The sequence below is a fragment of the Oncorhynchus kisutch genome, linkage group LG3 (assembly GCF_002021735.2).
Source record: "Oncorhynchus kisutch isolate 150728-3 linkage group LG3, Okis_V2, whole genome shotgun sequence".
NCBI lineage: Eukaryota > Metazoa > Chordata > Actinopteri > Salmoniformes > Salmonidae > Oncorhynchus > Oncorhynchus kisutch.
In genome coordinates, this window is record NC_034176.2 from 7932840 (window position 1) to 7944493 (window position 11654).

At 45.8% G+C, this 11654-nt stretch overlaps 1 protein-coding gene across 2 annotated transcripts in view; it reads left to right on the forward strand.

The window, feature by feature from the left end:
- Window positions 1-10043, forward strand: part of gak (cyclin G associated kinase) — a 45672-nt gene extending 35629 nt beyond the window's left edge. For both annotated transcript variants that reach the window (XM_031817040.1, XM_031817039.1), the window contains 14 exons: window positions 70-203; window positions 2598-2792; window positions 2935-3052; window positions 3511-3590; window positions 4023-4216; window positions 4358-4522; window positions 4857-5306; window positions 5436-5573; window positions 5655-5783; window positions 5886-5972; window positions 6087-6329; window positions 6455-6606; window positions 6896-7072; window positions 7303-10043. In XM_031817040.1, the coding sequence (XP_031672900.1) occupies window positions 70-203; window positions 2598-2792; window positions 2935-3052; window positions 3511-3590; window positions 4023-4216; window positions 4358-4522; window positions 4857-5306; window positions 5436-5573; window positions 5655-5783; window positions 5886-5972; window positions 6087-6329; window positions 6455-6606; window positions 6896-7072; window positions 7303-7404 (2364 nt within the window). In that variant the 3' untranslated portion in view covers window positions 7405-10043. The remainder of the gene's footprint in view (window positions 1-69; window positions 204-2597; window positions 2793-2934; window positions 3053-3510; window positions 3591-4022; window positions 4217-4357; window positions 4523-4856; window positions 5307-5435; window positions 5574-5654; window positions 5784-5885; window positions 5973-6086; window positions 6330-6454; window positions 6607-6895; window positions 7073-7302) is intronic.
- The last annotated feature ends 1611 nt before the right edge of the window (window positions 10044-11654 follow it).

An 11654-nucleotide genomic window follows, 5' to 3' on the forward strand; every position in this document is an offset into this window, starting at 1 on the left:
CAACCCGAGAACTTGTATTCTTAGTCTCCCATGATGACCCATGACCCCTCTTGTCTTGTGTGCTTGTAGGACGGGCGGGCGGCCTCGGCCGTGGCGGTGTGCTCCTTCCTGTGTTTCTGCCGCCTCTTCACGACGGCTGAGGCGGCCGTATACATGTTCAGTATGAAGCGCTGTCCCCCGGGGATCTCCCCTTCCCACAAGAGGTAGGTGCTCCTGGTCAAGTCATCCAGCCTTAAGTACATTTTCTCCTGGGTACAGATCTAGGATCAGCTTCCCCTCCCCAATCCTAACCTTATCCCGCAGGTAGGTGTCCTAGCGGTTAAGAGCTTTGGGCCAGTAACCGAAAGGTTGCTGGTTCGAATCCCCGCGCCGGCAAGGTGGAAGAATCTGCCGTTCTTCCCTTGAGCAAGGCAGTTAAGCCCCAAAAACAACTGCTCGCCGGGTGCCGATGATGTGGACGTTGATTAAAGCAGCCACCCACCGCACCTCTCTGATTCAGAGGGGTTGGGTTAAATGAGGAAGACACATTTCAGTTGACTGCGTTCAGTTGTTCAGCTGACCAGGTATCCCCCCCTTTCCCTTCCCATATCCAACTGACCAGACATCCCCCTTTCCCTTCCCATATCCAACTGACCAGGTATCCCCCCCTTTCCCTTCCCATATCCAACTGACCAGACATCCCCCTTTCCCTTCCCATATCCAACTGACCAGGTATCCCCCCCTTTCCCTTCCCATATCCAACTGACCAGACATCCCCCTTTCCCTTCCCATATCCAACTGACCAGGTATCCCCCCCTTTCCCTTCCCATATCCAACTGACCAGACATCCCCCTTTCCCTTCCCATATCCAACTGACCAGGTATATCCCCCTTTCTCTTCCCATATCCAACTGACCGGGTATCCCCCCCTTTCCCTTCCCATATCCAACTGACCGGGTATCCCCCCCTTTCCCTTCCCATATCCTACTGACCAGGTATCCCCCTTTCCCTTCCCATATCCACTAGTGAGGAAAATTCACCCTACACGTCTGCTAGCGTTCACGTCTGACTTCCATGTTCAGAGGCTCCTGTAGTGACTGTAGTGGACAGGGTTGGGGGTTTCCTGTAGTGGACAGGGTTGGGGGTTTCCTGTAGTGGACAGGGTTGGGGGTCTCCTGTAGTGGACAGGACAGGGTTGGGGGTCTCCTGTAGTGGACAGGGTTGGGGGTCTCCTGTAGGAGCTGACAAGGTAAAAAATCTGTCGTTCGGCCCCTGAACAAGGCAGTTAACCCACAGTTCCTAGGCCGTCATTGTAAATAATAATTTGTTCGTAACTGACTTGCCTAGTTAAATAAAGGTTAAAAAAAACAAGACTCCTGAAAAGTTTATCAAAGGGCTTCCCAGAACCCTCTTTTATGCTGCTGCTACTCTGGTTATTATCTATGTATAGTCACTTTACCTCTAGCTACATGTACATATTACCTCAATTACCTCGACTAACCGGTTTCCCCGCACATCGACTCTGTACCGGTACCCCCTGTATATAACCTCTCTATTGTTATTTTACTGCTGCTCTTTAGTTATTTGTTACCTTAATATTCTATTTGTAACTTTTCTTCGTAACTTCTAGTATTGTTGGTTAAGGGTTTGTCAGTAAGCATTTCACTGTAAGGTTGTTGTATTTGGCGCATGTGACAAATTAATATCTTGAATTTGTGATTTCAGACTATTTTGAGGAAGTGAATTTTGGCTATATTGCTACGGCGGCTCAAGAGAGACAAACAACAGTAATATTTCCGCTTCTTTCTTGTTTTCTAAGCAAAGCTCTTTAAGGGAGTATGAGAGACAAATCAAATTTTATTTGTCACACGCCCTGAATACAACAGGTCTATAGACCTTAGTGAAATACTTACTCACAAGCCCTTAACCAACTAGTTAAGACTATATACAGGGGGTACCAATTCTGGGGCACCGGTTAGTCGAGGTAATTGAGGTAATATGTACATGTAGGTAGAGTTATTAAAGTGTCTATGCATAGATAATCACAGAGAGTAGCAGTGGTGTAAACACAAGACTTTCACTTCACCTAGCCCAGTTCTGCTAGGAGCAAACTGAATCTAGCCCAGTTCTGCTAGGAGCAAACTGAACCTAGCCCAGTTCTGCTAGGAGCAAACTGAACCTAGCCCAGTTCTGCTAGGAGCAAACTGAACCTAGCCCAGTTCTGCTAGGAGCAAACTGAACCTAGCCCAGTTCTGCTAGGAGCAAACTGAACCTAGCCCAGTTCTGCTAGGAGCAAACTGAACCTAGCCCAGTTCTGCTAGGAGCAAACTGAACCTAGCCCAGTTCTGCTAGGAGCAAACTGAACCTAGGTATGTGGATGCTTTACAGAACATTGTCTCCTGCCCTATGGGCCGTTCTGACTCAAACAAGGCAACTTTTTATTTGACTGACTGTGAACTTGAATCGGGAATCGAGATTCTGTGACGCCCAGTTCAGGGTTCAAATGTGTTGAGATGTTCAGTGCAGACGAGTGCACGCTTTTGATTGGTCGTCGGGCTGGTGAAGGATTGTTTGATTGGCTCCTGTTGACACGCTGCTGTTGATTGGCCCTCGGTGCAGGTACATGGAGTACATGTGTGACATGATGGCTGACGAGCCCATCACCCCGCACAGCAGACCCATCCTCATCCGCTCCATCACCATGACGCCTGTGCCTCTCTTCAACAAGCAGAAGAGTGGCTGCCGGCCCTTCTGCGAGGTTTACGTGGGAGACGAGCGCGTGGCCACCACCTCTGGGGAGTACGACAAGATGAAGTAGGTCACATGATGCAGGACTTAATTTGCTTTGGTCCCAAATTACACCCTATTCCCAATTTAGTGCACTACTTTTGACCCAGGCTCCATAGTGTGTTATAGACATTTCTCTCTCTCTCTCTCGCCCCCCTTCTCTCTGCAGGGACTTTAAGCTGGAGGACGGACGGGCTGAGATCCCCTTGAACGTGACGGTGCAGGGGGATGTGCTGGTGGTCATCTTCCATGCCCGCTCAACCCTGGGGGGCCGCCTTCAGGCCAAGGTAGGGGCCATAGCAGTCATGGACGGACCCCCAGAGTTAGTTTGCATTCGGTGAAGTTTGTTTGCAATTCGGTTAAATTCAGTGACAGTCCTAAGGACATGCATCCATACATCATAGTTAAATGATCAGCCCTAATCAGACTTTTTTAAAATAATATATTGATACAAACTTATCCAATGAGGGCTGTTGTTCCAGGGATAAACCGTTGCGTTCCAGGCTGACTACCATTACAGACGTCGCATTGCATCGAACAACGGTGTGCCACATCCTGGACTGCGCCATCAAGCATCAGATTGCTTTATCATACGACGCAGTTAGCTGATATGTTATAAACACCCGTCCAGGTGTTGTCTGCCATCACGCGTCTGCCATGTAGTCAAGCCTGGAACCTGACCAAAGGGGTGTTTCTCGGCTACTATGAAGTCACGTGGGTGTCTTGCTGTGTGTGTGTTGACTAGATGGCTTCCATGAAGATGTTCCAGATTCAGTTTCACACAGGGTTTGTGCCCCAGAACGCCACCACGGTCAAGTTTGCAAAGTAGGTACCACCGTCCATAGACTCTAAGCCACTATCCTCAGTCCAGGCAGGTGCATGTGTGTGTGACGATAGCCCAGGACACTTTTTTTTTTTTAAATCAATTGACTTGACCTCTTAATTGACTTGACCTCTTATCTACAAACGCTGCCTGAGTTCTCTGCCCTTCTCCAGTAGTGTGCGCTCCTTCACTCCCCCTCATGCATTTGAAAGCATTGCATTGGTGCAAGCATGACTGGAGGAGGGTTTCCACCTTGTTGCTCACACCGGTCCATTTGTTTTACATTGATGAGGGGGGGGGGGGGGGTGTATGAGTTCACACTCCTGTAGAAAGGTTGGAGGTGAAAGCAGCTAACTACCTCCAACCTGAGCAAGCTGTCGCATTTGATACATTGACGAGAGAACTGTCCGTCGTCGCCGGTCTTCCTCCGACAGGTATGACCTGGACGCCACTGACATCCAGGAGAAGTACCCGGACCTCTTCCAGGTCCATCTGGATATGGAGGTGGATCCCTGCGACAGGCCGAGCAACAAGACTCCACCCTGGGACAACTTTGCCACAAAGGGCCTCAACCCAAAGATCCTTTTCTCCAGCCGGGACGAGCAGCAGGAGATCCTCACCAAGTTTGGTGGGTTTCACGGCTGTCTTGTCAGTCCAAAAAAATCAAATATTAATCTGTGTAGCTCTCTGTTGAATTTCAAAGTCCCGATGTGGCCCTCGAGGTACCTAAGTCATGTTCTGTCCCACTCCTTCCCTCCCTCTCCCATAGGCAAACCAGAGCTTCCCCGACAACCGGGCTCTTTCTCCGGTTCGTTCTACGACACCGCGTCGCCTCCGTTGGAACAGACTCCTGATAGCTCCACCATGGAGGCAGAATCTCACCAGAGCACCGATACCAACGCCAACAACTTCTTCCAGACTCTGGATTGGGATGGTATGTCTCCTGTTGACGAGCACACTTCCTAGTGCATAAACTATTGCTAAAAATAGTTATTTTTGATTTCCTTTGCAAAGGGCCAACTGCATGTTAGCTGGTTGATTGTATTGAAAATACTTGAAAGCTGCAATTGCCCTAAACCAGGGGTCAAATCTGGGTCTGGAGCACTGCTGGTTTTCTGTTCTACCTGATAATTATTTGTGACCACCTGGTCTCCCATGTCTAAATCACTCCTTGATATGAGGAGAATGACAGTCCGCAGTGGAAGGTTCCGGGTCTAGATTATAATTCTCCTGCCCTAAGCCTTTGTTGACGAGTCTCTGTCACATAGATGGGAGTGGACATGGAGCGGACGCTTCGGACAGCCTGGGAGGCACCATTGACGACCAGGACGAGCTCAGTGACGCCTCCGTGGACGAGGAGTCCAACTCCGGCCTGGCCGGCGAACCCCCCCTCTCCAGGGAGCCTAGCGAGTCCCTGTTCAACGCTGGGTTCCAGGCTAACGCCACACCCCAGGAGTCCCCGGGGCCCAGCGACACGGCTGACCTGCTGGGTCTCACCTCCGACCTCAGCTCCACCGCCCCCCCACAACCCTCCACGGCAGCAGGCGGCATGAAGGCCTCGTCTAGTAACAGTGACCTTCTCAACGACCTGTTTGCCCCCACGCCCAGCAGCAACGCTCAGCAGGGCAGCTCCAACAACCTGATTGGGGACGGAGGTGCCCAAGAGGACCTCTTCTTCAGTAACCCCGCTGCACCGCCAGACTCGGCCACCCCCAAACGTAAGAGTCTTATCTATGTGTCCCCTTTCTGCCTTGGTGTCAGTAGAAGTGGTAACATATTACTATTTGTGTCGTTTTCATGCAGTCGATCCCCTCTGACACACATTTCTGGTTATTTTTGTCCCACAGCAATAAATGACCTGTTTGACCTGTTCGGGATGGGATCTTCATCCAATCAGACCGGACCCGACCTGTTTGGGGACCTGCTGAGCTCCGACACCAACACTAACCCCCCGCCCACCTCCAACTCCAGCCTTTTCAACCTCAGTAAGACACCAGTAATATCTATAAGAAAAGAACTACAACTCCCATGTCCACTTCCATTCATTCAATGTTCTCTCTCGACAGACAAGCTGACCAACAATCCCCCTAAGATGACTTCGTCCGCCAGCCAACCAGACCTGCTTGGAGGGTGGGACAGCTGGGCATCGAGTGGGAGCATGGCCGCCGCCTCCTCCCATAAGCCAGCCTTCCCAGGTAGGTCGTAGGTACTGGGTTCTGTTAAATCTAGAATTTAACACCATAACAACTCTAGCAGATATGAACTGAGTTTTTTTTTTTTTTCTCTTGGAATTCCAGCTCCTGGAGTGTCTTCCTTCTCCAAAGCAAAGTCTCAGAGCTTTGACCCGTTTGCAGACTTGGGAAAACTGGGTCCTACGCTGTCAGGTAAAACAGACCCCCAGTGACTCCTGGTACCATGTTACACTTAGACAGTGGGCTTTACTATCCATGGTCTGTAAATGAGTTATCATCTCATGTATATAAGTCTTTTATGTCCAGGTTCCTCCAGTGGCAGTTTCTCAGGCCCAGGCTTCAACCCGAAGAGTGGGGCCTCCACCAAGACTGCTGGGCAGTCGTGGCAGCAGTCTGGCCGGCCCCCCGCTGGCCAAAGCAAGCCCTGGATGGCCCCCAGTGCTGCTGCCCCCAAAGCCCAGCCGCCCCAGCCAGCCAAACCCAACTACAACCTTAACTTCAGTGTGATCGGGGGCCGAGAGGAGAGAGGCGTCAGGGGCCCAGGATTTGGTGAGACAACCAATCACCTCACTATCTGAGCATGTCTAATTAGTGACAGCCTCTGTGTAGAAAACCCTCCGTTCTTTCTTTCCCCTTCTAATTGAGGATCTTTGCTCTGTGACTATATGTTCCAGGTCCAAAACCCAAAGTCAAAGAGGACGACTTTGAAGACCTGCTCTCCACTCAGGGATTTGCCTCCAAGCTATCAGACAAGAGTGGACCCAGGACCATCGCAGAGATGAGGAAACAGGAGCTCTCAAGGAACATGGACCCCCTCAAACTGCAGGTAGCACCAGCATGCCCCCTCCCAAATATACAGAAGTGCCTCCTTCTTGGACACAGATTGCCTTGGCCAGGATTGAACAAGTTTTCAATTTCAAAGTGCTTTGCTACAGAGTGCACTAATGAATACACCCCAGGAATAGGCTCAGTGTTCGTCTGGGAAACTGTCCCATGGTGTATGTATCTCTACACCGAGAGAGTTAATTCTATGCGTGTATATTTCTAGTCGATTTAAAAAAAATCTTTGAACCTGTTCTGAGGGATTCTGGTTTGTGATCCTTGTTCCAACCAAGATCCTGGATTGGATTGAGGGGAAGGAGCGGAACATCCGGGCCCTCCTCTCCACACTTCATACAGTCCTGTGGGAGGGCGAGACGCGCTGGAAGCCCGTAAACATTGCAGACCTAGTCACTCCAGACCAGGTTAAGAAGTACTACAGGAAAGCTGCGCTGGTGGTGCACCCTGATAAGGTAACGTCAATGTGATTTTTTATTTTTTTTTGCACACAATAAAATAGGTCGATCGGTTAGTCACAATTTCCACAACTCACCCTGTGGCGAATGCATGCTCGTTGTGTAAGGCTGAAGGCTGATTGCTGTCGATGAATGGCTGGGATTAAAGTTTAGTATTGTGGGCTTGAAAGCAATGTCAAGTTCTTGATCTGTGAACGCTAACCGTACTTGAAACTCATTCCTTGCAGGCCGCCGGAAAGCCCTACGAAGATTACGCTACACTGATCTTCATGGAGCTCAACGACGCCTGGTCCGAGTTTGAGAACCAAGGCAGCAAAGCCCTCTTCTAAGACTTACTGGATGGGGCCCATATTGGGTCCTTCAGGGTTGCGGCCCCCCACACACACACACCTTAGAGAGGTCTGCCAACTCTCCTGCAGTTGAGAAAAAGGCACCTTACTTTATTTCTCATCTGCAGTTCAACATCATCGCCCATTTAAAAAAACACTGCCACCACATGCAAAGGGTGGCATGGGTGGAAGACTAGTGGTTCAAAAGCGTGGAAGATGGGAGGGATGGATATGACGACAGAGACAATCACTGAGAAGACCAGATGGTCACCAACCAGGCTCCATCCATTCGGAAATGTGGGGACTGTATGGCCACTGGACCCCGTAGACTTTGTTGCTGTGGACACGGCTCTATTCCTTTACACTCCTTGGACAGACCTTTCTGCAGCGTTCTCTCTTTCCGAGAGACCAAGAGTTCATGCTGTTGCTTCTTGACAGAACCATTCTCCCACTAACAGACTCCTCCTTCCACCACAAGCCCTCTACCGTAAGCGCCTTGCTCTGCGGATGGCAAAAAAAATTACGCTTGCTCATAACTGCCCCCCCCCCCACCCCCGGCAACATAGGAGACAAATAGAGAATATAGGGATTTCATCTGGTTGCTTTTTGCCATGTGGAATTGTGCAATATGTTTGGTCTTTTTTGTTTTCTCTGTCAATGATAGTCCTCACTTAAGTGTAAATATTTTCTCAATGATGTGGTTCTTTCGGTAGTAGATAGCGAGATGCCGAAACACACAGAGGTGTGTGTGTTGTTTAAGGATGGTAGCTCACCACCTCGCTCTCTCTACCAGTAGATCATCATGCCTTTCTTTTCCAATGGTCTTGTGTTTATTCCACTTATTGTGTTTATTCCACTTATTACACAAAAGGTTTACAGGGAGTTTAAATTGCTACCCTCCATTTTGTGTTTCATAGCTGTTGTGTTTCTCTTTACTTTAAAATGACCTGAAGCTTTTTTGTGTAACAATTTTTTTTTTTTTTTTACATTTTACCTCATGGACCAATTTAAAACACCTATTTTCTTATCGTTGTGGGGTATCATAAGTATCCATGACATTTAATTGCAGAACTTAATAAATAAAAAATAATATATGAATTGAATGTCTTGAATGCGATGGAGGGAATGGGCATTTATAGGTGGTCTCATGACAGTTGTTTTGCCGAGCTGAAATCATTCCGAAGCGTCTTAACGTGAATGTGTTTTTATATGGTCTTTGTTGGTATATGTAGCTTCTGTTTTAGTCTTGCTTCCTTCTGTGTAACTTTGTTTTTTCCCCCCTCCCTATTTCTACATTTGAGTTATTTAGCTCTTATCCAGAGCAATTTACATGAGCACTTAGGGTTAGGGTTGCTCTAGGGCACATCGACAGTCTCTGGGATTCAAACCAGCAACTTTCCAGTTACTGGCCCAACTCTCTTAACTGCTAGGCTACCTGCCACCCATCCCATGACCGGGATCGTTGACTCTGTTCCCCACCTATTGAAACCTTTTTGTGTGATTCCAGTAACACTATGGCTGTGTTTACGCAGTCAATCCAATTCAGATGTTTTGTCCAATTATTTGCAAAAGAGCCGATCTGATTGGTCAAAAGACCAATTAGTGGATAAAGATCAGAATTGGGCTGCCTGTGTAAATGCAGCCGATAAGGGGATACTTGATTGTAAGTCTGCCATTTTGAATAGACATCATTTTGACAGTATCAGTACACTATAAGGAGAAAGAAAGCCTACTCAACCAAATTAAAATATGAATGTAGATTTCAGTACAGAAATAAAAAGGTTTTGATCAGAGGCATGAAAAGACTGAAGTGGATGGTATTGATCGTGTCTCGATATGAGGAGATGGATGAGAAAGGGTTCATGTTATGTGAAGAGCTGGCCAGTGATATTAACTGAGAGTTTTCAAAGATCAAGGTATTTCACAAAGTGACAATATTATGATGGGGTTTGAAAACATTGCAGTGAAAGAAATGTGGTTTTGATTACCATGGAGTATTCTTGAGACAAGTTGTGAAAATAATTGTTACAAAATGAATGGCCATTTTACTAATGGTTGTAAAAGCCTTTAAATGGTTTTGCTTATCATGTTTGTCCTTTTAATGCAGACTAAGAGGGATATTGATTATACATTCAGATAGTGCTGTGAGCCTTTTATAGAAAAATACATCTCATCATCCCCATTTATTGCAAACCATTGAACTTCTCTACTATTATTAGTCACATGTTGGCATTACAGAATGATTGACATTGAATATACTGCATAATATTCAAGTAAACTGTGCACCGATTTTGAGAGAATGTTGACTCAGTGAAAATCTTCAGTAGAATTTTTTACCCATGAGGAAGACAAGTAAAGAAAATCTCCCTTTTTTTCTGATTACAAGTATCAGCTGCTGAATGCAACTGACCAGTGTGATAGATGAACCACCAAACCTTCCCAATTTAACATATCCAGGTAGTAAACACAACCCATATGTTAGGCCGTACATTTAATTCCACATGGACTCTGGACCACCACCATTCTAAAACGGAGGTTCCTTCCTGCTGACAAACCGTTTATATTTCCAATATTTCTTTTCTTCCCCTCTGTTTCTGGAATGACATTTATGACCATTAAAACACAATCATTAAAAAGTATTGTCTTGCATTATTGCCAGTGAATTCCCAGGAAAATCAGGTATTGTCCTTTCATCTGGTGAATTATAGTTGACAGTAAAGTAATCATTTCATTCATATCAAAGGGATAGTTCGAGATTTTGGGAATGAAGCCATTTTTTATCTTCTTCCCCAGAGTGGGGTGACCCAGAAACAGCTACAGTTAGCATTGCCTCGTGAAACTACCTCTAACTTCCTTCATATTGCACACAGAAACATAAAAATGGTAACCACGAAGGTATTCTGTTGCAGCTAGTGATTATTTACATTTTTTCCCCTAGAAAATAAAAATGTGCAGATCCCCAGCAGTACCAAAGTTTGAAAACCTATGGCCTACGGCACACACAATTGTCATTTATCAATAGGCCCATTCCTTGCAGAAACAATGACATCTAATTGAATGTATAGTATCGATTATTATCATGTTAGTTATAGCTTTGATAATACTAGACCTAGGCAACTGATGTCTCAGATGATCGATGATAACTATCGAAGATGCGTAGTGGGTAAACATCATTGCCCACAGCTGCTACAATTCTTAACATAGCCTACTTCCTAAAACAGTCTAATATTAACCTAGCTAGTACACATACACCATTAACAAAAATGTGTATAATATAGACATTTAGTTAGCTGTAAATAGAAGGCTCTTGCCAATCAATACCTAGCTGTCTAGTTAGTAGCTTGGTTCCTTACAAATTCGCTGGGCTACATAGCCATAGGCTATACATCTACCCATACAAAGTGCAACAGCTGAAAAACCTCTCGAGTCACTTTTTTTAATTTATAATTTCCGTGGTTATATTCCGATCATATAAAGAAAATAAGTGACACTTTAATTAGTTAAGAGGTTCAACAGACAGACCCTTTGTTTGGTTTGCCAGACGAAGACGTTTGCCATGGTTTTTCAAAATAAAAGACCGCGCGACACACCTTTACAATATTTTACACTAGTTATTAGTTAGTTATTTCCTTTTGCGCTACTTTCCTTTTCCATATCACGGTCTTAATCTGTATGTGCTATTTCACAAAAGGCAGTAGCTTTCTCTTTTCAAATTAGTAATGAAAAGCACATCTAGTGGGATGAATCTGCGGAATTGACGCCTTGCGGGACATGTTTCCAGTCGATCTACTGGAAAGGTGGAACACTTCCTTTGTTGCTGCCGCTGCTTTTTTGCGTGTGTCTGTTTCTTATCAGCATCACGACAGCAGCATTACCGTCTCGGTTTTATGGTTTGGCGTTAAAATAAAAGTCTGCCGTAAAACGCTATGCATATGACATAAAATCAATATTTTTTTGCAAAGTACACAATTTAAAAATGATGTTACAAAATTATAACTACATCTGAAAAAAAAAGAGAATGACTGCTGTATTTTTTTATTAAACCTTTATTTAACTAGGCAGGTCAGATTTTTTAAATTTATTATGTATTTTATTTTATTAACAACAAATCAATACATAAAGCACACGAGGGAACACAAGCATACATAGATTACAAACAATGGACAAGAGCTAGGGGCGGGGCTAGGGGGTACAATATCACATTACAATTTTTATTTATTTATTTATTTATTTTACCTTTATTTAACCAG